General features: G+C 40.4%; 1 protein-coding gene across 1 annotated transcript; it reads right to left on the bottom strand.

The window, feature by feature from the left end:
* Positions 1-203: 203 nt before the first annotated feature.
* Positions 204-21,619, bottom strand: MSL3 (MSL complex subunit 3). The gene is made up of 13 exons (XM_048329220.1): positions 21,456-21,619; positions 19,476-19,558; positions 18,814-18,909; positions 18,163-18,263; positions 15,901-15,992; positions 15,056-15,178; positions 14,432-14,592; positions 12,308-12,466; positions 11,784-12,046; positions 11,299-11,408; positions 11,016-11,115; positions 10,500-10,584; positions 204-1,119 (listed from the first exon to the last, which is right to left on the bottom strand). Exons 1-13 carry the CDS (start codon positions 21,552-21,554, stop codon positions 1,020-1,022), a joined length of 1,572 nt encoding a protein of 523 aa, XP_048185177.1. The 5' UTR covers positions 21,555-21,619; the 3' UTR covers positions 204-1,019.
* Between the last annotated feature and the right edge of the window lie 5,147 nt (positions 21,620-26,766).

The following is a 26,766-nucleotide window of genomic DNA, read 5'->3' as shown; positions in this document are numbered from 1 at the left end:
CAGTTCTCACTGAGTTGCTATTTCCAGAGCCAAAGTGTCTAAAACAGTCTAAAGAGACATCCTTCAAGTCTGCAGAAGAACACCCAGTGATATAGAAAGGGCTCCTCTCCATATGTTGTCAGTGCTCCCCCCTCATTATACACACACTTAGCACCCTCAAAAATACTAATTAAGCACAAACAAGATGCTTTAGACAGTCAAAATCACACATCCACACAGCAGCCACCGTGAACTTTATTAGGAAAAGAAGTCTGCCAATTAAACTGCGATGGCTTCACTGACTTTCCCATTTATTTGTAGAAAATCAGTTCTTTCATAATGGTTCTGGAAATCATTTATTGCCAGGTAAATGCAGAATCCCTGGCAGTGTATGGTCTGCTTGGAACCCTGTCAGCTTTACCATGGAAAGGCTTTATACACCTTTGCAAAATGCAAAGTCAGCAACACATCTTTCATTCAAGCAACAAAGTCATTTTTGAGGCAGATGTCATGCTAGCCAAATAGCAAAGCCACCTTTACATTAAGCAATCCTTTCTATCATGACAGTTCCACAAATGAAATGTAATTTGTGAGGAAAACAATCCATAAGATACCAGTTACACATTCTCTTCATGTAACTGTTTAGTCAAGTCTTAGTCCTCAGGCTTTAGAGGCTGAGCTACAATGAAACACAGCATGGTGATTTATCTTCATGAAAATGTCCTGTTGCCAATGCATCTGCTTTTGCCTCCTTTGCTTTTTATTATGCCTGTGCAGTCCTGTGCAGTAAAAGTCAGAACAAGGCTTCTTCATTCATCTGGAGTCAGATTTATATCCAATCCTCTAAGTGACTCACACCAGTGTCTATACACATCTCGGAAAAGTAGTTCTCCATTCCTGAGTAATCCAACAATCACAAAGATGTTCTCCAATGTCTTCAACTCCAGAAGTTGTTTTAATTCCTTTTTCAGCTTGTAGCCATGTAGCAGAATACCATTGTCATGGGCTATGTATAGTAGGATTAATCTTTATTAATAGCTTCAGTAGATTGCCCGAGGATTTTTAGTACTGTAGTAGGCTTCACATGCAGCTACATAAGCAGATTCTGGGAAGAAATCATCATGGTATTCTGCTAGAAACCTGAGAAGAAATCACACCAAAAAAAAAGAACAGAATATGAAACATTTAAGAGAAAAGCTATTTTCAAATTGATTTTTGAGCTCAGCAAAAACACAGCCTGGGAATTAAGAATTATTACTCTTTGAAATTTGAGATACAAAGGACTTGACCTATTTTTTACAAGTTCTAAATAGTGAGAAACAGCCTTCCCCTACCATTCTGAAATCCAACAAGCATTAAAAAAAATTCCTCAAGCTCAATAACAACAACACCCAAAACCAACAATAACAACAAAAAAATTCCAAAAGTTGAAGCTATACTCAGAAAAAGAATTCAAAGAACTAGCATGTAAGGCAACTTCTGTAAGTTACCTGCTCAACACACTATCGCCATTTATGTCCAAACCAGTATTTTCAGCTATCACTGTTTCAGTATCTTATACAAATGGCCAGGAGCCATTAAGTCAAACTCTATCTTTTAAAGCAAGTAAAGCTATGATTTTCCAAATGTTTCATGTGCCTGTGCATTTAGGGTCTCCACCTTACAGGAGTACCTGATTTAAATACGGCTCTCAATGACAAAACACAACCTTTGCAAATTCAGTTCCTTAATTTCCTATTTCTGCAAGATTGCCTTCAAACATTATTCAATCAGCCAAGCAATCAATATTTTATGACGTCTTCCTGCTCTGCTAACACACAACTGCTTCTTTGGTTTAGGACTGAAAATGAAAACAAATAGTGCTGCTAAGAACACCAGTAACAAACAGCTGAAATGACTATAAGCTCTCTCTGCTCCTTCCTTTATAATCAAAGACACTGAGTATATAAATGTGGCAAAAGGGCAAAATGGTTATTAAACTCAAGATTACAATCAAGCTGTACTTCAGAAAAAAACAAAGGCCTTCAAAAATACCTGGATATTAAGGATCAGCGTCAATAAACATGGCAAAATGCTACCTACAGGGTCTCTATTTAAGAGTAGGAAGCAACAGAAAACAGTATCATTTACAGAATCTGGGTTCTCTCAAAAAACAGTGGCTGGGGTGATGACTTCACTACTGGAAGCTGAAAATATCAGTTTTGTATAGCCAATACTTTGGACATAGAAAGTCCAAACTACAAAATGCTCAGGTGAATGCCATAAAAACTACAGTGCTTCTCCAACCTCACTCACTGCTGCACTGCCTGAACTAGGCATGTCCTTTGATCTAAACAGAGCCAAAGAATACTGGCAAGATCCCCTAAATAAAGCACTTTAAATTTAGTAAAGAATATATTAATTGCTCAGAGCTCATAGAAAATGGTGACAATACAAAACTGCAGATAAATGAAAACGGGTTGATTTTTCCCACACACCCCCAATCCTTGCACTTCAACACAGGCATCAAACAAGTGCTAAACTGGAGGAATAACTAGTTACATCCTACTAATTCTAGAAAAAGCAGTGAGAGATACAAACTTTTTTAGAAGAAATCAATCCTTCATGGTGACACTGTTAATTTAGAAGGCACATTGTCAACTTATTTCATAGCAGCTCTGTAATTAACAGTATATAGAGGGACCTAAATGGTTTTGGATGTAAAATGTTTCAAACCACTAAAATAGAGTACTGAAATTATAGCAATTTAGAAGTGAATAAAATACCTGAGTCATCAACTGCTATGACCTCTGACTTTAGTTAGCTACAAATCACCTTCTAGGATGAGGAGCTGGTATGAAGGAAGTGTGGAAATGCCTGAAACTTAACAGACTTGACCTTAACTTTGAACACGCTTAGATTGCACAAGATTAAGATGAGCCACAAGTGGTTTTTAATTAATAATTCTTCATTAACACACATTAATGACTCCAAGACAAAAAATTACAGGGGCTGATGAAAATCTTAGTGCCTTTGGATAATATTCAGTAAAAGACAGTACTAAGAGATAGATCATACAAGGGAGCATGTTTTAAAAGAACCTTCCGAGGGCATTGGGTAGCTGACACTTCCAAGAATTTTAACGGCAAGTAATGGGAAACAGGCTCACTTTCTCTTAAAATTTCCTGACTTTTGCTTAAATCATCCGTCATACATGCCAGTTTGGTGCATGCTAAAGTGACAGCTGGTAGAGATGAGAAATTTTAGCTGAGATGCTGTGCCACAGCTACAGCTCAAAAAAAGGCAGAATGCACACAGTCAAATAGACAAATATACATCTCCCTGTTCTTCATGTAACAGTTGTGAAAAGCAAAATATGCCAGAGCTAGCAAACACAAATTATTTTATGCAGAGAAGAAAACTGCTGGAAGAACGCAGTCAGCTTCTGTCCCAATCCCTTCTGTATCTGTATACAAAGAGTGGGGGCCCTTCTGAAGCTGCTTTCTATTCAAACAACATCACAGTGCAGAACGCTGGCACAGAAGTATTAGGAGTCTCCTAAGACTTTTGCCTACTGGGTATCACTATTGCTTTGCTCTTGGACAAGCTGAAACACCACCAAGACCAATTACAATGTTACCTGCAAGTCAGAAGCCAAGATTTAAAGACAGAGGGAGCTGTACTTAGCAGACAGAGCCAATGTTCAGCAATAGATCAGAAAGCACATTGCTACTGAGCTATTCAGAAATTGTTTCATTAGTTTCAACTTACAAATCTGATCAATTCAGTCACCTGTTGCATTATTGCCTTTTTCATTTTTATGGAGCTCATATGCATACATCTACACAGTTGAGACTGCTTATGAGTAACCAAGTGCTGGGATGCAGAGTCCACACTGATGTGAGACTGCATGCATTTTTCATCATGAACGTCCTCAAAAACAAAACTCATGCTTTACACTCATGCTTAGAACACAGAGATAACATGCTATAGTGAAGCTATTTCCCTCCCTACCACAGGTTCCTAGAAGGGTAACACTTCAGAAGGGACTAGAGGACATGGAGACAAGGGAAAAAGACGTGGGCAACTTAGGAATTCTTCAAGCTATGTTCTGATCTTCAAGCGTGGGTGTATTTAAGCAAGCAGTAGCCTCACAAATATCCTAACATCTGACTGACTTATACAGGCAGATCTACAAAGAAGAGGCACTGAATTACCACTATCCACATTAGAAGGTCATTTGACACATGTCAGGAACATATCTCAACACGAGCCACTGAATTAGTATGAGTTTTACGAGCATCCTCTGGTGGGCCTGACACCACCAACACAACTTATTACCAGAAATCTCTGAATGAAGAAAAAAAAATTCCTTTAAACATCAGCTACCATCACATGAATAAGCTCAGGGACACCCCAGAAAGTGTGAAAATGACAAAAAAAGGAAAACCTTAGTATTTGGAAAGACATCCTCAGCCATTAAGGTATAAAGAAGACTGAGTCCAAATGAAAAGTTTCCAGGAAGGTGATATTTTACACACTTCTGCTACGGAGTTTTAAAAGATAAGCAGATTCTTTGGTGAATTCAGTGGCCAGATCTAGATGCTGTTTGAAAGGCAATTGTAATGACCTATCCAAATTTGCTAGAAGACCATTATGGGTCCTAACTCTGTGGTCACCTCATCAAAAGAAATGTCATCTGCAGATTAAGAAATTACCTCATCTCTGACACTACTACTCAAATGCAGGATTTGAAAACGAAAAGGTTTTAGTTTCACAGAAAAAGCATATGCCACCACCTGACCCTCACCCCTCCCCAATTTATAGGCCTGTCTCCATCCAGAAAGCTGTTCAGGGCAAAAGATGACAAGCCCATTATAACCCCATTGAAATCAACAAAAGAAGTGAATTGAAGTTTCAGATGTTTATTCTAATACCAAATGTGTCAAGAACCACGTTAAAGGAGTAAACTGGCCTGTTTTGCTGACTGGACTCTTGTCACTCTTTGATAGATAGAAACTGAGATCATATTCCTTGGCCTTTTACAGCACAGTGTAGAGAACTCTGAAGATGTTAAGCTGCCATCATAACATTTCCAAGAATCAGATTGAGTGAGTGAAAATTAAATTTTCCCAAAGACCTTTCAGGAAAACAGTCCTACAAGAGCTCAATACAGGAGTCCTTGGTTTGTCTTGAGGATGAAGATCCACTCATGGCCAGGCCAGCACAGGCCCCTAGAGCTGCGTTCTAAAAAAGCTACCATAACACATTTAAAGTATTTTGGGCAACCTCTCAATTTAGATACATGATCCAAACCTCAGCTATTGACTAGCAATATGCTCATTCAAATTCCCAGATACCTGACGATTTGGAAAGCAGAAGGAAGAGAAGCAATTCACATGGTGAGTTTCAGAACAGTTTTTGGCAATGCAACAAAACATTAGTCAAGAACAATAAGCACCAGTGAGCACGTTCTGCAGACCAAGTAGACAGCAAAGCCCCCTGAAAGCAAGAACCTGCACAACATCAGGTACTCACTAAGAAGCATTCTACATAAAGGTGCCAAAAATTTGAGAGGGCCCAAAATGGCAATTACCTTTCTACCCATTCAAGGACTACAGCAATCCCAAATAAATGGTAGTAATGCCCTAAAACAAGGCACTGTGCAAACAGAATTCCTTCAGTTCAAAGGGTTTCAAAACTCGGAAAAAAAATGTTCCTTTACATGTTTGTGCACTCTAAACCCACATCTCCATTTATATTCAGAAACTTAATTTCCTCACATTTAAGTTCCAATTCCATGAAGTTTTCTAGTATGTCATAACCGAGTAACTGGTTAATCCAAAAAATTGAGAGAAAAACCCCCAATATAATTCAACAATATTAAGCAATTAATAATACAACATAAGAAACACTGGCACAACTGCATTCTTTTTCATCTTTCAGAAAGTGATTTTTAATTACTTGGCCTTTTGCAACTGAAGTCACAATGACTCACAATGAACAGGAACTCTATCACAAAGCAACTCTGCCTAACTAAAGATGTCTTCTATTCCATTCACCATGTGCAATGCCTAATTTTTTCATTCTCAGACACAAATAACCTCTCATGAATTGTACATTAGCACAGACTAGTGGTCGTAATTCACCACTGCAGTTCTATATAATAAAATTACTACACATAAAATGTGCTGTCAAAACCAGAAATCTATTTCTTAAGGTTACTTGAAACAACTTGTCATCATTGTATATAGATTTTATTATCACAGTCCTCTAATTTGGTCACATTCTGATTTGGCTTCCTGCTCAGGAAAACTCGAAACAGTTTCAAAATATTTTTCTACCCATGGAACAGAGAGGCATAACAGATACAAGCAGATTTTAGAGCATCAGGGGGAAAAAAAAAAAAAAAAAAAGAGATCTAAGCTTAAGGAAATACTGAGTTTGAAATACCTGTGGGTTTTTAACAAAACTAAAATATTTGACCATTAGTTCTTCATAATCTGAAATAATACATATTGGCCTCATCTGAAAAAAAAACCTTACTAGAAATTTTAGAAGCAATATTTTAGAAATATTTCATCACTTATTCATTATATTTCATGGAAGTCAAAATATCTATGTCTACGCCTTTCTGTACCACTTCATTTTGCCTTTTTTCCTAAAATGAAAATGACATTCTCTGAAATTACCTCAATGAAGATGGGTCCTGCTCTTGTAAGAAGAGACATGCTGTTTTCTCCTAACTTTTAAGTAGCTCCTATTGGTTAACAGACCTGAGAGGAGACCTCTGTTTCCAAAACAGTTTTCCAAGCCAAGGATTTGCTGTGTGCAAATCAATGGAAACAGCAAAACAGAAACAGGCGCCTTCCTGCCAATCATTTCTCATCACTGAGGCAACCTTTGGAGGCATGTTAGGCACCTTACAATGCCAGGAAATTGTAAAATAGAGCATATGCACCATTTTATTTAAAAAGTGGCTGAAATAATGGAATTAGTTTAAAGATAATACTTCCTCTTACTCAGAAGCTATTAACAGGCAAGAGGATTTAATCAGGGGTCTTTCACTAGTCCGATTACCAGTTAGTAAGCACCAGTTAGAGCATCAGCTTCCACTGCTTGGTCCTGAAGAGTAAATGCAAACTAAGTGAAAGTCAGTGAAACCAACTGGTGAGTTTTTCACGAGGTCTATTTCAGACTGCAAGCACTATGAATTATTTCAGAGCTAAATAATTTAAGACTCAGAGTTTTGTACTTAATTTGAGAAACTGATTTCTGTAAATTATATAATTGAGAAATCAACTTTCATGTTCTCCATGAATAAATTTTCATTTTGCACACTTGTAGAAAGCTGGAATAAGCACAGAGGGCAGAGTTTCTACTTAACAAGAAAGTCAAAAAGATGCATTTCATACATTCCTTAAAAACATACATTGTCTGGAAAATTGAGAAAAATCTTGTCTAGAAGCAGTCTGAGGGCATGACTGGAAAATATTATCCATGTAGTATCTCAAAGCTAATTTAATGCATCTATCGTGTCCCAAGTAAACTCAAGACAACAAGCTTCCAAAAAAGTATTACATTATCTAAGTCTCAGTTTCCCAGCCCACAGGAGACTAATAGTACAAATGGCAAGCTGTAAATTTTAGCCACAAAATCATAATTCAAAATTAAACCAGTATCTATGCAAGAACTAAATCAGTTGTGTACTGCATGACAGTTTTATTTAAGAATACATTAATTACTTATACTTGGACTACTCTATCTAGACTTCAAAAAGGATTTAGAAGCAGTTTATTAATGCAAGCAGACACATCAGTCCTTCGTCTGCTATTAGAGAAATAAAGGAGAGTACTTCAGCTTCTCACTGAAGAGCAATTCACTAAAAAAAAAAAAACTTAAGCAGTCGTAAGTAAACTGGCTGCTATTACCTAATGCATACAGACCTTGTAGGGAAGTTCTTACTGTTCAAAAGTTAAGCCAGAACAGAACTGACATAAAATATTTATAATAAACATCCATTAATCCTTTCCCAAAAAGTAAAAGACAGAATGTGAGAATTGAAGAACTAGTATTGATGCCTAAGATCTTTAGCTTTTTTGTATTTTTTTATATTTGTAGTTTTGTAGATTGCTAAAGCATGGCTGTAGTTTCTAGTATTTTTCCTATCTTTCTTCCCTACATTTAGAAACAATAAGCTAACCTTATAAACACATTCCTAAATATTGTTTAGTCTTAACCCAAGAAGAGAACTAACTACAAGGACATTCTATTTTCCAACCAGAGTCTGGACCAGACATAACAAAAGTGGGGCAAAAGAAACTTCTGGACTGCTTTCAGTGGGGCAGCACCCCAGGGAATTATTACCTAACCAACTCACCTTTTAATTGCACAATATATGGTAAGTATACTAATTGACTAACCTTATAAAAATTGTAGAATTACTATACCACATGCGATTTTCGCCATACTGTGTACCTGAAAGCTTTCAAGTAAAGGTTTGCTTTTATATTCACTCTAACACTGCTGGGAAGATCTATTCTATTTTCCAGGCATCAGTAAAAGATGTCACCTAAAACTCAAGTTTTCTTGTGATTACAAACAGATAATGCAAAACTATTTCTGTTCTGTAATCAAACATGAACAACTGTCTAAAAAATGTAATTGTTTGACCACTTTCAATGACACGTGACACAAAGAAATAAATACCCAAATGAAAGACTTTTCAAAGCACCATGTGAATATGTGTTGAGAAAAAAAAAATTAGATATTGCAGTGATTTCTGTTACCTATGTGAATGCCCAATAGCATAGCAGATAAGGAAACTAGACTAAGAAAAATATTTATGACAAAGCCACCTAAGACCAAATGCTTCCTACAGCAGTAACCGTAACTTAGAAGCTTTCTTCACACTGTCAAAAAACAAAGCACTTGAAAAAACACAGCCTTCAAATATTTTATTGTAAGATATGTGATATCCACATCATGCTTGCCTTAAGGGGCTCATTTTGCTTTAGTTGTAGCCTGGCCTCAAGGACTGAAGCACACTTCTGGCTAAGTGTTTTCTAAAAGGAATGCAGGTTGTGTACTCAGAGGACTCTCCACCACAACACAAAGTATGGAAAGTGGGAACTACTGAGAGATTTGCTTCAAAAGCACAGCTCTATCTCCACTAAAAATGCTGACATGGAAACATAATTTATTTTTATTTCTGTTTACAGATGACTACACATTTCAATGAGATGCTCAGATGGAAAAGTGAAACACACAGAGATGCTATCACTAGAAATTTCAGTTCCCTTAAGCAACCCTTTCCCAATAAGTAACCTTTATGGTATGGGGTGTAAGGGACATGTTTCTCTTTTCTTCTGTTCTACTCCACCAAAGCTTATCCACAAAATGGGTATGAAAACACTGTATTAAATATGTTAAAGAACAGAGATATACTCTGATCAACACAGAAGAATCTGAACAGGCAAAGGTCTGATAAAAACTGATCTGATCCACAGTGAGTTAAGCTCCCTACGAAATATTCACTTCAAGCAAAACCAGGTTTCCAACAAAGAGCTTTAATTCTGTCCTGTTTTAATTTAAAGGTATTTCGAATGCCAACAAGGATCTGACAAAAGATAAGCAAAATGGAATCAGTAAAACTTGACAACTAACTGCTTCCAGAACAAAACTGTGTATTGTAGAAACTTTGACATTGGAAACATCTTCTATTTTTAATAAGCAATTAAAGTAAAAGCATTTTAAAGCTTTCATCTCCCTGATCTCTAATACAAATTTTATTTATGCTGGTGTAACCTTTCTGTAAGTGGCTACTTAAGTCACTGACCAAATTTAAATAACAGTTTCTGTATCTGTTCCATTACCATCTACAACACTTTCTCCTGAAAGTTTTCCTTGGCAATTTTATTTTCCAGTGTACTTATGCTGCACAACACAGTGCCACACTAGATTTCTAACTACATCCTCAATGTCATGCAGAAATACTAATTACAGTACCTGATAACCCAATCTGATCACAGTGCAAGTATGACCTTACTGACTCCGGTGGTGGAGCTAGTGTGGTCAGAGAGAGTTGTGTATCTCTACAAACCACTGCTCTGCATCACAGAGAAACCTCTCTGTTCAAAGTTCAGTTAAGACAGACATTTATTTCTTTTAAGAAACCACCATAATTAAAAACACGTCTTAAAGCACAAGTTTCTCCCCCTGCTAATATAAAACATGCTACTTAACCAAGTCAGACTTGTCATTCTATACACAGCAACAAACTTTCACACTTCAGTTCTGTATCACTGTATTTATCAAAATTTGAAGTAGGAAACTCAGATTCCCTTCAATTTGAATTAAAGAATAGAAAATCTTATGTTCATCTTTACTCAAATTGCTATTGTTAAAATTGTATACTAATTTTATCATAATCTTGTAGTTATGGAAAATGCACATCTTATTTTAAACCCCCTTTGTCCTTCCAGGACATTTACATCTATGTAACAATAGAAACACTGCTGTGGTACATTGTGTCACATTACCTCAGAAACATCTCGAAGTGTTTTACTAAAGCCTTTAGGTTTTTGTCAGGAAAGCACATCTTCCCCAGTATTTCTGGTAGCTTTACTGTGAATAAAATAAATAACGTTTATACCTGTTCTTGTAAATGCAACTTCTAATTACTTTTATCCACTATACAAAAAAGAATACAAAAATTTCTTTTCCCCACAGACCCCACTTTTTCTTGCAAGCTAGTTTTGATCTTTCAAAGCCTTACTAAAGAGAAACATGCTGAGAAAGTGAATGCTGCTGGGTTTAATGATGTTTGATAGTGTACTGGAAGTAATGCTGCTTTGCTTTCCTTAAATGAAGGCTTACAGAGTCAGTAAAAGATAACAAAATCTATGAATAGCCTAAAAGTTCCAAGTAGATTAAAATGTACATTCCTCCAAGAATAAAACTAAATGTAAAAAAGCAAACAGAAAAATCACACCAATATCAGCACTGGGGAAAAAAAAAAAAGGAACTTTGAGCAGAGAATTTTGCCATCAGTTTACCAAACATCCTCAGCAAATGTTGAGATCCATAGATATATGAAGGAGGCGGTGGTTGATCACTTGGTGGATAATTCTCTGGCATCAATTTCCAGGACAAAACCTAGACATAAAAGTATTGGTTATGAAAACTTTATAACATCATAAATAATTTAGTCTGTACAGAACTTCAAATTCAAAGATGAACTAAGTAATACCAACAAAATCTGTTCTTACATAGCCCTACTCGGAGGTCCACAAAACCTTTAATCATTGAATCTAGGACAGTAACATCAAAATCTGTTACCTCATTCAATTCGTTGTTTCTTCTACCTTCAAAGCCAGTAAACACCGTGCTCCCTTCTTTGCTAGGAGTCAAAGTTATAGGTGAAGACGACCCGCTATGGACAGGGGTTTCTTCAAAATGAAAGGAAACACAAAACAAAAGAAAAATTTTACTACTTGTAAACTACTACTTGGAACAATAAGCCATTAAATGCTTCTAAAGGCCTGCTGCTAAAATGCTTTAAGTCTTAAACACTGAAATTCAATAAAAGCTATCCTAAAAGAGACACTCAGAAAAGCAGCTCATTGAATTCTGTGGAAAAATACACCAAAGTACTGAGAATATTGCTTTATATTTCTCTGGTAATAAGGCCTCAGAGTTAAAGAACTGATACAAAAAGTAATGAATTCCCACTTTGATCATTCAGTTCACAGTCCACACAGCATTAAAAAAAGAACAGAACTCTATACTTTGTTTGGACCAACAATGCAAAGAGAAGAACCTACTTTTTTCCAGGTGCAGGAAGAGCTTTGGCATAGAGGCTGGGGTCTCGAGGTGCCGCCGTTTAGGTTGTGGGGACGCGCTGCTCTCTGATAACCTGTCACAATTGGAGCTGTGGCGCGTCGAACGCCTGAGCGACTGCAGGATTTCGGGTTCAGCTTTTCGCCTTTTCGGCGTGGCTGGCTCCCCTGTGGTGGGCTGGCTGTCAGTCGACTGAGGCGTGGGTGGATTCAACAGAGGAGGGCTTGGGGAAAGTTCCTCCTGATTTCTAGGAAATTAAGGCAGCTTTACAGAATTGAAGAGATCAGGGCTCTACCCACAAAAGAAATTCTTCTAGCTTCACAGATCTTCTTGAACACTTATTCAGGTAAGACAGTCTCCTCCCAATAACTATTAAAGTGATGAGGGCTTCTATTAAATATTGTTTTCCAGAAGTGTACTTATCTTCAAATTAAAGTTAAAAACCACAAATACCACATTCGCCTACATTTTAAGACAAGCACTATTAAACTTGCTATATCTAACCTACCTGTTAGTATTTGTTGAATTTTCTTTGATAGGAAGAAAGAATTTTGATGAAGTCACCTTCTTAAACTGAGCTTGTTCATAAGGATAGAGCAAAATTAAGGGAAGTGTGAAGTCAAAGGTTATTCTCAGCCCATCCACCATCTCTTTACATAGCTCGACACTAGAGGGGAAAAAAAATTATGAATTTCAAAGTTGCATGGCAAAAATTTTTCTGCATAATTGTACAAAATCGTCCTTTAATACAGTCCATTAACATCATAACTACAATATGCTGATTCAATTACTAAGTAATGATAAGTGATTAAAAACACACTTAAAAAGATGATGATTGCTCTTGTTAACTTCAGAAATATGAATTTTTTTAAATGTCTGCTTCATAACCTCAAACAAAACCACACAACAGTTCTGTTGTGTTACTATTCACTAACTACTACTACTCTACTAACTACTCTACTGCTGTAGAGTAAATAAAATTAGTCGGATGTTTTTCATGTAAATACTATTTTGGTTTTCCAACTTCGCTATGCTGAAAAAAGAGGCACCTGCCAGAAAAAGTAAGTACTCAACAGACTGAATCTCTGTCTACAAGGCATAAGCAGAATTTGACCTACAGGTGCTAAGATGCCGTTAAGGCTGTGCTCAAGAGATATCCAGTGAATCAACAAAACCAGACACATTTGCATTGGAGAGCAATGGTCTGCTCTGGTAATCAGAGCACTACATTTGGAGGCTACCAGGAATTTCAGTTTTAGGTCTCTGTAAAAGACTTATAACATTAGGTGGTGAGTACACAAGCTATTAGAAGCAGAACCAAGAACACACAGTGCAGCCCACCTGCAACACCTCTCACCTTTGTGAAGGTACTCCCCTCTCATGTTTCAAGTGCACTATGTGTATGGTAACAGAATTTGGTTCCACCAAAATGATCCATGTTAGAAATTCCAAACTTCCTATATTTCATACCACCTACTAAAACTACTACATAGGAATTTGGTCGGGGACTATCACGTGCACAAATTCTAAAGAATCCAAGAAGGTCAATAACCTTTAGTGTTAGAGCAGTAAGGAAAATACAGTAAAGATGTAAGCTGAAATCTCTCCTACTTAATGGATCACTGAAACTATACCCATTTTTTTTACTAAAGCACTGCTTTTATTGAGGAAGTTACTTAAACATAAACCTGTAAAAATCTTAATGTGTATAAAACCTTCTGTTCACATTTCTGATATTTCATCTAACTTTTTGTTTGGGAGATTATACTACAAAGAAGGAAAAGTGTCAATCTGTCAAAGAATGAATGACATCAACATAAACCAAGATACTCACATAGGCTAAAATATTGCAAGGAATAGCATAATTACACACCATTGAAATAGAACACTAATGCAAGTCAGGATTTCTCTCTGATAAAATAACAAGAGTTCATTCCACTGTACTTAGATGAAGAAGCAGCCTCATCTAATATGAAAAATCTTTAACATAAGAGGAAAAAAAACCCAAAGCAATCAAAAACCACAATACTGCAAACATGCATGGTTAATGCATTTGTAACTTGGTAGAAGAACATACAGCATGAGTGAGAAAACAGAAACTAAGACACCATCAATTTGAACGAAATAGGATTGGTGTTACCACAGTTTCCCTACTGACTCTAGGATTTAAGATCATATGTCCATTTAAAATAAACAAACAACTTGCACTTGGAATTCTTTGTAAGCGTTTGTATTAAATTTTTAACCTTTTCAAAACTTGAACCTGTTCAAGTTTATCTAAGCAGGGTATTCTTGTATCAGATGTGAAATTCTTCACATTGACAACAGCAACACGTTCTTCCAAATGGATCACGATATTTACAACAATTCACATGATAAAACAGGATATTGACACTTTTGCATAATGACTTCTCAGAGCATAGGGACTCTCTCACTGATAAACAAATTATACTTTTTATAATTACTTTTTATAATTATATTATATTACTATAGGTACCTGTCAAATACTTTAAGCCCTGTAAATAGATATACATCATGGTATAAGCTCACAGAAGTGAACAGCCATAAAACAGAACACAGAATGCAAGGTCATTCTTCTTGTGACAACAGCAGTGGACTTAAGATAACTTACTTCTTCTCTGGTGGCACATAATGAAGATTCATATTAGCATGTGGAGTCATCTGATGGTGCCGAGATCTTTCATTGGCTGAAAAAGCAGCATTAATTGCAAAGTGTTTTACATATGACTCCAAGATGGTTATTATATTTGTTTGGCAAGGAAGCTTCACTAGCTGAAAAAGAAACAACAAATTAATGTCTTACAAAAACAATAAGTAAGTATACCAAGTTAGAAAAGGAGCTTGTAATGTACCAACTAATTTAGTAAATGTCTAGTGCATAAAGCAAATTCAGGACTGTGTAATTTCAACCCTTAAACTGCATCTTTTGTCAACATTAGGAGAAACAAGAAACATGGTCAGATCAACAAGTCTGCTGCATTTCCAGAGTTAAAAAGCAATCTGAATTCTACAGCACAATGAGGTACAGAGACACTACACTGTTAAATATGACAAGTGACTGTTTTAGCTGTAGAGAAGTCTACTCCCTACACTCTTTGTATTCTTCCTTACCCTGAGCTCAACATGAAGCTAAAAATGTAAGTTAAAAACCCCCAGGAGCTGTATACGCAAAAACTACTTTTGACATCCTTCTCACACCCCCATGCACATTACATTCCCAGCTTATATTTCATACCCTTTTTCTTCTATTAATATAGTAGCAGTCTTCCTCAAGTTTCTTTTTCAAGACTTCAGGAATTTCTATGCTTATTGCTCTTTCTTCCATGTCCCTTTTTGTATGAGCGTCTTGTTCTTCTTTCTACAACAGACCAGTGAAAGAAAACAATATATTGGTTTCAAAAAAGAACTTCAGTAGTAAAGATACAAGTGGATAATAGCCTTAATGTAAGCTATTTAACAATACTGCTCTTTAAAGCATCTGCAAATTCATTTTTTTAAACTTTTTTAGATTTAACATTCTCTTAAGTATTTAACTAAAAAAAAAATAAAAAAACCCAGAAATTTGTGAGGTCTTGCTGCTTCAGATCACCCAACTGTAGTAGTTAAATTCTACACATCTTTAGATCAACTGTTTACTGCAGAAAAATAAATAATTTTTTCTTGCAAACAGTCCTCTCTACGTTTTAACTTAAGACCAGGGTTGACATGCCTGTCTCAGAGTAAAATACAAGACAAACATCCTGATGCTATTAGGTTTGTCCAATCTGCACAGACAAGTAAATTTTTACAGCACCCACGAAAGTGGAAAATCTAGTCTGCTGCATTTTCTCCACATAAGCCCTTTGTGTAGAATGAGAGGAAAAGAAACAAATGTGTATTTTTAGAATTATATCATATAGTTCCGTAAGACTATGACATATTGTATAATTTTCAAAATCTCAATCAGAGTAAACACCAGGAGTAAGAAAACTATGCTTTTAATTCCAGCTAAATTACCACCTGTGGCCTATATTTCAATTTTTTCAGAGTTTCAAGTACAGATGTTTAAATTCACTCAACTTAAGGAACACATGAACATACCATTTCTGTCCTCTCATCTATGTCACTTTCTTCACTTTTTATTTCTTCATCTGTTCCTTCATCACTGTCATCAGAAGAAGAACTACTTATAGCTGCATAAAAGAGATTTCACATATTTGTTATTACATTGCAAAGGTTATGACCAGTTTGAGGCCTCAATCCAAAAAAAAACCCCAAAAAACCAAAATCCAACCCACTAAAAAAACACAACTAGCTTGTTATATTTAATGAGAATGAATCATTCTAATTGAATTAAACATGTATTATTTACAGCACACTACAAATGTTTTAAGTATGTAAGATGTGTTTAAAGAAGTATTCTTGCATCCTCTCTAATTGAAAAACACTCACTTTTAAAAGCTCTCTACATTCCTGAGCATCCCCATTTTCAGTGGATTTTAGTTCTGCACAGGGGATTAACATATTAACCATTCAATCAAAAGGTATGAATCTGGGCAGCTGTATTGGGTTGACCCTGAGTTGATGGACAGTCTTTAAGACCAATTACGCTTCTCACAATTTACATATTTAAACCGCACGGAAAGGCGGGACTTCCCCCTTTTGTCGGAGGTCGCCTGCTGGAAGGTGGGGGGGCTCCGAGCCTCCCGGCCCCGCTGGGCCAGGCCGGGGCCACTGCCCCTTTCCCCCTTTCCCAGCGCCACGGCACGGACCCTGGGTCACTGAGAGGGACTGTCCCAGAGCCGCAGGCAGCTCAAACCAGCCATGGACTGCTCACAGCTAAACCCATCCAGCGCGGCTTCTGGGGACAGGCGGGTCCCTCTCCTCTCCATGCGGAGCCGGCGGAGCCAGCGGGAGCCGGCGGAGCCTCCTGTCTGCAGCCAGCACACTCCGTGCTGAACTGAAGAGGACACCACGCAGCCAGCAGCACAGAGGGAGCGAGGCTTTCCCCACCGTAAAGCCTGAACAAGAACACTTCAACATGGCGGCTTCAGAGTCAGAGAGAAAGAGAAGTGAGTCACGTGGGACGGAGCTGGAAATGGCGACGGGAGAAAAGAGGGCGGTGCCGCGATTCTGGCGCGCAGCTTAAAAGAAACCTTCTTGCATGCCGTGGTAAGAAACTGTAATACCACAAACTGTTTGTCTCTTTAATCCATTTGAAGAACATGGGGGGATGGAGTATCTTCGTGTGCCTGTGAAGATTGTGAAGAATGCCTATGCCAGGCTATATAGAAGTAGTAAGAGGCTGTTAGAGACTTGTGGCGAAGAAAAGCCTTTGTGTGCAGGCCAAAATAACTTATCCTTAAAAAGATGAATAACCCCATGTGATGGCCCATGTTTTGTAGTGTGAAGGAACTGTGAGATTTTTCATGGGAGAGATGTTCTACACACAGCAGATTGTTTGTTTCCGGGCGGGTCTGCTATTGGTGGCAGTTTGGGAACCACGTGCAACTGAAGGAAAACCCTTTTTTCCTTAAGCATAAGAGAGAGACTTTTCAAGAACTGGAACACTGACTAACATCCCATGTTCTGTTATCCCTTGTGTGAGCTGGGTAAAAGGAGAGAAGTGCTGGGGGGGGGGGGGGATTTGCTTTAATTTTGTTTTGTTATTTTCTCTTTACTTTTAATTCTATTAGTAATAAAACTCTTTTCATTGTACTGCAACTGTTTAAGGTTTGTGCCTGCTTTGCTTTTTCTCCTAATTCTTATCTCACAGAAGGAAAATAAGTAAGTAATTAATATTTTGAACCAAAACCACTACAGCAGCGACAGTCCCCAGAACATCAGTTAAGTGCCAGCCAATGTTCTGCTGGCTTTCTAGTTGCAAAGGAAAATGAAGGAAATTAAAGACCTGGCTTGAAAGTGAAATCAGCCAGTCAGCTGACAAGAAACAGACCTTTGCACAAGACAGACCAGGGAAAAAAATAATCTTATTGCCCTCAAAAATACACAGACACTAGCAGGGAAATGTTGTGTTTCCTAAAATCAAACAAAGAAAACTGAGGGCTTCTCACACCTATTAATACTACACTAAAGAAAACAGCATTAACCTCTGAAATCACTCATTAGAATAGCTGAGTGGAAGAGATATAAGGAAAAGCCTCTGGAATACACGAAAAAAACAGATATTCTAACTTAACAGATGCTTAGCATGAAACATAGTGCTCACTCTTCATATGACTGCCTCTGTATATTTCAGATAGGACCACGATACTCTCATGGCAAGTGACATCATGCATTTCTCCCCCAGGTGAAGAAGTTAAAGGCATCCCACCAGTTACCAAAGGATGAAAACAAGCTCACAGTTTTCGCTACTCTCATCATTTTCCTCAGCAGGAAGGCTTTTTAACACAGAGTCAACACCAGGCAACCTGCAACGTCTCTTCTTTCTTCCCTTTCTTCTCCTACAAAACATAAAATGGTTCACTGACATTTGGGCAATATTATTTCATTTATTTATCCTAGCTAATTCAATTACATGCAAATGCACAGAAAACATATGTTTGAGTTATTTTCATTAATTAATGTTGACATCATTTGGACAACACTTATTTGAGAGTAGATACCTTAATGTCTGTACATTACTTCATATTTGTGTCCTCAATCAGATCCTCAAGCCATGGCCAACCAATATTAGATTATTGCCTTTAGCTGAAAAATACTTTAGGTTTTCCTAAATTATTTTGCAAGTATGTTTCTTTGGGAAGATGCAGATCCAATACACAGGCATTTCACAGCAATAGTTAAGAATAACATAGTTACTGAGCATTGGTCTTTTAGAGTGTTAACACACAGGTCTCTAGCTCAGAATGGCTCTCTAGAATGCACTGTTATCTACATATCTACTACCTACAGCATGAGCTCAGAGGCCAAGCTCAGTTGTAGACACCTGGATGTACTTGTCTGAATCTGAAAATGAATCTCATTTACGTAGAGGCCAAAAGGATTTCTTACATGCGAGCCACAGCCTTCCGTGCCAATTTACGCTGTAATCTGCGGTTTTCGTCTGTATCCCGAAGAACATGATCTTCAGCTGCCCATCTATCCCAGCTAAGGATAGGCCACAAGAAAATAAAAAATTACTACGAATATATGCCACTCATGATTACCAATGAATTGATATACTTTAAATCTACAAAGGACTCATTTAATGTCATTCAGAAGCAATATCTGTATCACAAGGTTTGCACTCTTCTCTGTTCACATCGCTTCAACTCTCATGTTGCCACCTAAAATCTCTCAAGCTTTGACTTAACCCGCGATAGCCTTTGTAGCACTGACATACTATCAATCCCAGTTGAGACACTGCACTCATGTACTGGCCTTGATAATCAAATAATCCAGGGCTAGATTTAACAAAGCATAAACCTTTATTATTGGGAACTTAGGTGCCATAAGTATATGCCACAGACAGATAACCCATAAGGTTTAAACTCATGTCTATCAAATTTATGGATACAGACCAATGCATCAATATGAGCAAGTATACTAAAGGCATTCACAAAACCAAAAATACTCCTGCAAACATCAATCCTTTGATATTCTGTGCAAAGACAGTGTTTGCAGAATAAAATAGAAGAAATGGAAGAACTGAAACTGCACATACAGTTTCTTACCTTCTGTTCCAACCGTTAAAATGGATCAGATATTCTGGAATCTTTCTGCCTTTCTCATCTTTTCCAACAACAATATCAACAATCTGAAACAGAAATTGAACATATTAAACAGTACATATTAAAAAGCTTGAGAGAAAGTAAACTTTTGGATATTGAGAGAGTTTATGCACAAAGAAAGAAAGAAAATGGAATTAAATAGACTAGTTGTTTTGCCAGTTAATATTGACATGAGCAGAAGATGAGAATTACACTAAATGACGAGAAAACCCAGCCTTCCTGTTGAGTACTCTTAACACTGCAAACTGCTCACCATCTTTGTCCTATTCTCAAATGTCCCATGCTTTCAAGACAAAGGGAGACATCAAACACTGCAGTAGCACAGTATGGATACACAGATTCAGGCTACTAATTTGGGCTTTCTCCCACATGCTGTCTCCTCCAGCCCCCTAAGCAGGAAACAACACAGGTCTCCAGACATAAACCTCAGAAATGCTGTTCTGTTGAACACAACAGACTCTCAGCCACAAAACATTAAAAAGCTTTGGGAATATCTGAGCCTTTGTTTTCTTCCTCTTTCACGAATGTGCAATGGCCAATCTGAAAGGGCCTGCACCTCAGAAGAAAAAGATGTGTTGCCCGCACTTGAGTGGCTTTCAATAGATCATATATCAGTACTTAGGCTACAGTGGTGTTTTAATTTGGGAGCTCAGAATTTAAGAACTATTGATGGATTCGCAGACAGTCATGCCGTTTAGGGTACTTGAAAATAAAAAAGAAAAGGTACTGTACACTTTTGTACTCAGGTTCCAGGTTTATAGGGATAACAACTAAAGCTACCAGGTTGTCAGAACACAGGAATAAGTGTATAAATAAAAGAGCAGCCCAAAATACTACAGGACAGGACATTCCTAATCAAAGATGTTTGAGAAACGCAGAAAAGCCTACCTAGCAAACCTGCAGCAAAAAGTACTAATTTCATCAAGAACCCAGTTGCAATACTTCCTTTTTTATTCCTCGCTGTAACAAAAAACCCCCAGAACTCTGTTTCCAAGTCAGACACAGAGGATTTAGGATTGAAAAATAATCTTGTGTACCACTGATATCCGAAAACAACACTGTATTTACATAAATCTCTATAATTACTATCAGTACTCTTAAGGTCAGGCCCTAACTGAGGCAGTCACCTCTTACTGCAACACTTGTGGCCCACCGCGCACTGCTTACTGTCGTATTTCCGTACACTCTCCTGCACCAGCGGTACCACTTAAACCCTTCTGAAACGCAAAAGGGCTGGCAGTAAGCGTGGGAAAGCGTGAGGAGAAATAAACTACAAAACTGCAGGGGTGGTAATAAGACTTCAGAATTACTTTGCAGGTGTTCAGCCGAGAAGGGAAGGTGGGAAGCGGGTTCGACGCTTCCAGCGCCGCTCGGCGGCTCCGGTCTCTACCTGCCGCGGCAGCCAGGCCCCGAGAGCGCGGGCCCCATCGCTTCTGCTCCCCAGCGCGGGGAAGGCCCGGAGACTCGCGAACAGCTGCTTCGCGCACCCCCCACCCCCGGGGCTCCCGGAGCGCTGAGAGAGAGGTGAGCCCCACCGGGGGAACCTGAGCCGCCCGCAGGGAGCGATGACGGAGGGAGGAGAGGCCCTGCGGGGACGGCACCGCCTCGCTTCGTCTCCCTGTCCCGTGGCGGCCCCCACCCCGCGGCCTCCCCGGCTGCTCTCCCCTCCCCAGGCCAGCGCCCGCTTCCCGCAACAAGTGCAGCTGCCGGTGGAGCCGCCTCCCCCCGCCGCCTGCCCGGCCGGGCCCACAGCCGCTTCCCGCGCCGCCTCCCGCCCGGGGGCGCGCGCAGCGCCCGGCGGGAGCGGTAACGGGAGAGCAGGAGCCGTAACGGGAGCGGGCGGGCCGCGCGCCGGCCCCGCCCCGCGCCCTCCCGCCCGGGCAGACGCGGGAGGGGGAGGCAGGGGCGCGCGCGGCCGGTCACCTTGGCATCATAGAGCACTTTGGCTTTGGTGGGGTCGGGCTCGAAGCAGAGAACTCTCTCTCCCCGGTGGAACTTAAATTTCATTCCCCGCGAGGTCATTTGTTCATCATGGCGCAAAGGAGAGGAGCCCCGCCCGCTCCCGCGGGGAGGTGCCGCGGACGGCCCGGCCCCGCCCCGCCCCCGACTCCTCCGGCGGGGGCGGGCGGCCGGGACAGAGCGGGGATGCAGCGCCCGGCTTCCTCTGCCTTCCGCGGGGGAGCGGCGTTCGGCCCCGGGCGGTGCGGGGACGCGCCGCCCGCCCGTGCCTGCCCGTGCCCGCCCCGCTGGTCACGCGGGGTGCGCGGCACGGGATGCGGGAGCCGGCGGCGGGAGGGGCGGCGGCGGCGGGGGGACGTGTCCCGCCGGACGGAGGGGCGGCCGCCTGCCCCGGGCCAGGGGAGCCTCTGCGGGAGGCGAGAGCTCCCGGCCGTGCCGGCGGTGCCCCAGCGCCATGGGAGCCGGGGCGTGCGCTGAGCCTGTGCCCGCCTGCGGAGCGGGGTGCGGGAGAGGGTTAAGTGAACCCCGAGAACGACAGCTGCCCTTGTCGCTGCTACTGCTTCCCCTAAACATCAGCAGACAAACCCCATTCCTCACCCTCTCCTGTGTTCTCGGCTAAGTGAAGAACCGGCCTTACTCCCAAGATGGCTTTATGTACATTGTAACCTCCCCGAAGGTTTGTTTTGAGCTCCGTTGCCCTTTCAGCCTGCCTTCAACCTGCGACAAAAATGAAGCTAGAAGTAAATAGGGTGTTGAGACTGGAAACCGGATCCAGTGTTTCATTTCAGATTCTACAATCATGCATGTAGTGCAAATAATCAAAATCAATACACAGCTTTTTTGCCAGTTTATGCTGACTGATGCCTGGAAGGGACCTCATGGGGTTCAGCCAGGGGAACACTGCAGTTTCCCACACGATGTTATTAGATGCTCCCTCAGGCTGTTGCAGTTTTTATGCTAGTTTTGGATTTCTGATTTACACAAGACCATAACAGGGCTGGGAGGCCTGGGCTTGGCCAGCCTTGTGCAAAGACCAGTTAATTTGTGATTATTTAGCATTTCTGAAGTTGTTTTTCTGTAAAAGCTGTTCAGGAGACAGATGACTCTAGACTGTGCAACTGAGCATATACTAGTTTGGTGCTAAGGGGAAGAGAATTTTAAATCCTCATATCTTTTTTCCAGTCACTGAGGTTGATAGCAAAGCTGGAAGCTGTAAGGAGTGCCATGGGAAAGAACGTGGAGTTCTAGTGTATTACCGGAAAGCTTCTGAAGGTAAAAAGTGATAGGGGGTACCCAGAAAACAAGATTCTGAGATGGTGCTCCTTGGGATAGGATGGACTGAGTACTTACTTTCTTTTGATTCAAAACTTACATATTTTTTAATAGTAGGAATGGTAGGAAAAACCTGTAAACTTGCTGCTAAGACTGGGTGGAGTGAGAGAAGCCAATTAATGGAAAAGTGTAAGAGAAAATTGAGGAAGGGTTCCTGAAATTGTTCAGAGCCCACTGATGCTAAGGTTAGGAAACAGGCTCCAAAAGTGCACGGATGCAATGTCAATTGCAGGAAGTGTTACTTAAGTTACTTTTTTTTGTGTGTGTGTTTAAGATAAAGAAAATGGTGTTGGACATTTGGAGAACAAAGCTGCTTCCAAGGGACTACCATGCTTTAAAAATGGGGGCAAACAGCAACAATAAAATAAAACAAGGGAAGGAGAACCACCAATTTGTGCATGTGTCCCTGCCTCCAACCTGATGTTAAAGAGTACCCACACAAGAGGAGCCTCACACCACTTCTGCATAAACAGTTTGTGTATTTCCACACTGCCTCCTAGATTCCTCCTTTTCCTTCCTCCCCACTGGTGCCCACTTGCGGACTCTGCTTCTTGTTCGTCTCAGCCTCTCCTAGTTCACCCCAGCCCACTTTTATGGCTCCCACCCAATCTGCTCCTCAAGTCTTTTGATTCAAATTTCTTTTTACTTGGGTCTCCTAATACTTATATACAGCTCTCTGCCTTAGCATTTGAGATCCACTTGTTTCCCTGTCTACTCTCTCCCTGCTCCCACTCTCAGGTGGGTGCACACGTGCATCTGTCCTTATCTCCCTGAGGCACCTTGCTGTTGATAATCCTTGCCTGCAGATCCCTGGCCTTGCCAGATCTCCTACCGAGGCTACTCCTCCAGCAGGGCTTTCAAAAACCTGTATGTGAGCTGTGCTTAACTAAGATTTACCCAAAGGGAGCCGGGAGAGGAGAAATGCTGGTGTGTTTATGGAAAACTCATGATAGTGCTACCCAGGCAATGCCTACTTCTAGACAAAATGCAGAACATGGATTTTTCAAAGGTACTGAATTCTCCATAGTGAAGACTGCCAAATGGCTGTCCAAAATCAAAAATAAAGAGCATTAGCCTTTTGGAAAATTATGTTTGTGTGTGTGTGTACATACTGCCCGTGCAGTGCCTGTCGTGAGTTGTACCTGCCATGTACAGCACATAAACAAAAGGCCCAGTACAGATAAATGAGATTTAGCAAAGCCTGAACGGCAGCTCCTCACTCGTAGGCAGCAAGTCTGCAGCAAGGAGAAAATCACAGGCAGCAGAGCAATGTCAGGCAGCATCTTCGGGGTCATCGTCCCACATGCTGAGGAACAGTGAAGGGCGATGAGTGGTGGGAGAGACCAGCAGCCGGGCTTGTTGAATATTGCTGAACCAGGAGATGAGCCGATCCACCACGTATTTTGAGGACATTCCCAGGACACTACATCGCCTCCAGGAAAGAAAAGCGGCTTTACAGCTCTTCTGGGAGACAGAACAGCCCGGGAGCGGAGACTCTGGCCTCCTGCCAAAGTGAACCCAACGAGATCATGAGTGCTAATTCGTCTAATTTGAGGATCTATTTCAGCTGCCCGCCTCACTGCAGGCTCAAAGCACACTCTGAGAAAGTTGTTCAAGGACAGGTTTTATTGCAACAAGGGGTTGTGTTTCAACAACGCAGCCCGCGGTGTTTGTGAGGGGGAAGATGGAGGCGGCGCAAGGCTCGCTGGGAGCTGTAGTCCGGGGCGGGCGCGGGGCCGGGGCAGCGCCGTGGCCCCGCGGGGAAGAGGTGTCGGGGTCCCTCAAAGAGGAGAATTCTCTGCTCGATCCTTCCTGCGCAGCACCCTGGGGAACACTGAGACTTAGGCTGGCCGGAGAAGAGGGGTGCCCGCGGCCTGCCCACGATCTGCTCCGAGCGGAGCCTTCACTGCCACGGTGTGCGTAACCTCAATTTTACCTCCACGTCTGCTGTTGCCGGGCTTCTCTCCGTACGTCCACAGGCAAACAGAAAGGTGACGGCACCCTACCGACATACCCGCTTAGTCTGGCAGGATGCAATATGCACGGTGTTAGTTGCTGTTGTTTGAATCTGCCCTGCTTTTCATTGTTTCTCCTGGGATCGATGTTCGGGTGCCAGGAGTGTATTTGCCTGGCCCACCTGGATTGGTGCGGTGCTGAAGCGGAAGGCACATCAGCCGAGCGCAGTAGAGACACGGCGTGTTTCCATGAACTCCAGCACCCACACTGTCAGTGCTTCTTGTAAATCCCGGTGAGACTTCGGTTATACCTAAGCAATCGGTATTTTTTTTAGCCCTGCAATGAGTTCTTCAAAAACCCTCCTTCACTTTTTTTTTTCTTTTTAAGCTGGAAACGGCGAGCAGAAACTTTTAAGAATTCTGAGGGTATTTTGGCTTTATGAGGCTCTTATCACATTGGCCACATCAGAATCTCTTAAAACTATATAACTTTCGTTCTAAACTTTTATTTAACAGCCATTGCCTTCATCTTCTCTTCTCTTTTCTTCTCATTTTGTTTGTTAGAAAGCAAAATTATTAGTTTTGGCATTGTTCAGAGCAAGATAGTATATTATTTTTTGCAGAGTGACATTCTTCTTTTTTGCCCACTCGTTTTTCAAAAGTAATTATAACCAGGAGTTTTAGTATTAGAATCATGGAAATTTCCCCATTAACATTACAGGACACTCAGAGGAAGCAGAGGATATCTACAATAAGCAGGAGGAGGAGGCAGTTAGAGTCAAAGCACAGCTCATGAGAAAGAGACAGTCCTTTAAGAATACTGTATTGCATAAAATTCTTGCTGTATTGCGGTGCAGAGAATACAACTTCAGTGAGTGTCTGCACATTTAATGAAGCAATAACACAGTTGTCCTCTCCCTGAAGTTAATAAAAAATTAGCTTAACACCAACATAATACTATCCTTGTTTCTTTGAGATAATCCTCAAAAAAGCTCAAATGGTGAATATTTAATAAGTGGAACATACTTCTTCAGGATCTCTAAACTATATATAGAGATATATAGAAGTATTAAACCATTTGCTTAATTTTATTAAGGCAAACCCTGTTGCTTAACTATTTGCTTGATTTTATTAAGGCAAACCCTGTTGCTTTCAAATCTTCTAAAGTTAATCCCTGGTGTTTACACTCATTTTGCTGTTTACATTGGCTTCATGAAACTTCAGTGTAAACAGAGAAAAAGAAGTAAGGATTCTTCCCATGAAACAGCTCAAGAAAGGAATCCTGACATCACTTAAATGAAGCATGCTTCCTGTTTCAACATAATTAAATTCTGAGATCTTAAAAATAAAAACAAAGAGTAGAAATAAACCACCCTAATTTACTGCAAAGCTGCAGACTCTCAGGGATAAAAAGGGCTACAGATGGTGAAATTATTGTTACCTATGAACGAGATTCCTCCTGATGTTCTTATTTGGGTGTCTGTTTCAGAGAGGTTTCAGCCAAAGTGATTGTTGTTTCTAGGGTCAAAACCAACATTTGTTCTGCACAAGGGCAAAAAGTCTTTCCTGGTTCTAAGGCCCTCAAGGGTTTCAGCAGGATCACAAAATCACAGAATATGCTGAGTTGGAAGGGACCCACAAGGATCATTGAATCCAACTCCTGGCCTTTCACAGCTCCATCCACCTGTGCCTGAGAGTATTGTCCAAATGATGGTGACCTTAGTGTCACATGTGCCTTCTGCCTACCCTGTGAAGGTAAGACCAGATTCTTGCAGCTGGACTATGTTTATAACACCGAAAAAAACAAGTGAAGGCACTTGGCCGAGGCCTGACCAGATCCATTTTACTAAGCAATTGCTTCCTTTCCACAGACCTAAGACACTATCATTAGTATGTTTGTGCTTTTTTTGTTGGCTCTTCCTTTTCCTGAAAAAAAGAGGGTTATTGGAGTGACATTTTCATAGTATGAAGCTGAGAATGTGTCCTAT

The sequence above is a fragment of the Corvus hawaiiensis genome, chromosome 2 (assembly GCF_020740725.1).
Source record: "Corvus hawaiiensis isolate bCorHaw1 chromosome 2, bCorHaw1.pri.cur, whole genome shotgun sequence".
NCBI lineage: Eukaryota > Metazoa > Chordata > Aves > Passeriformes > Corvidae > Corvus > Corvus hawaiiensis.
This window is presented reverse-complemented; position numbering and strand designations above follow the sequence as displayed.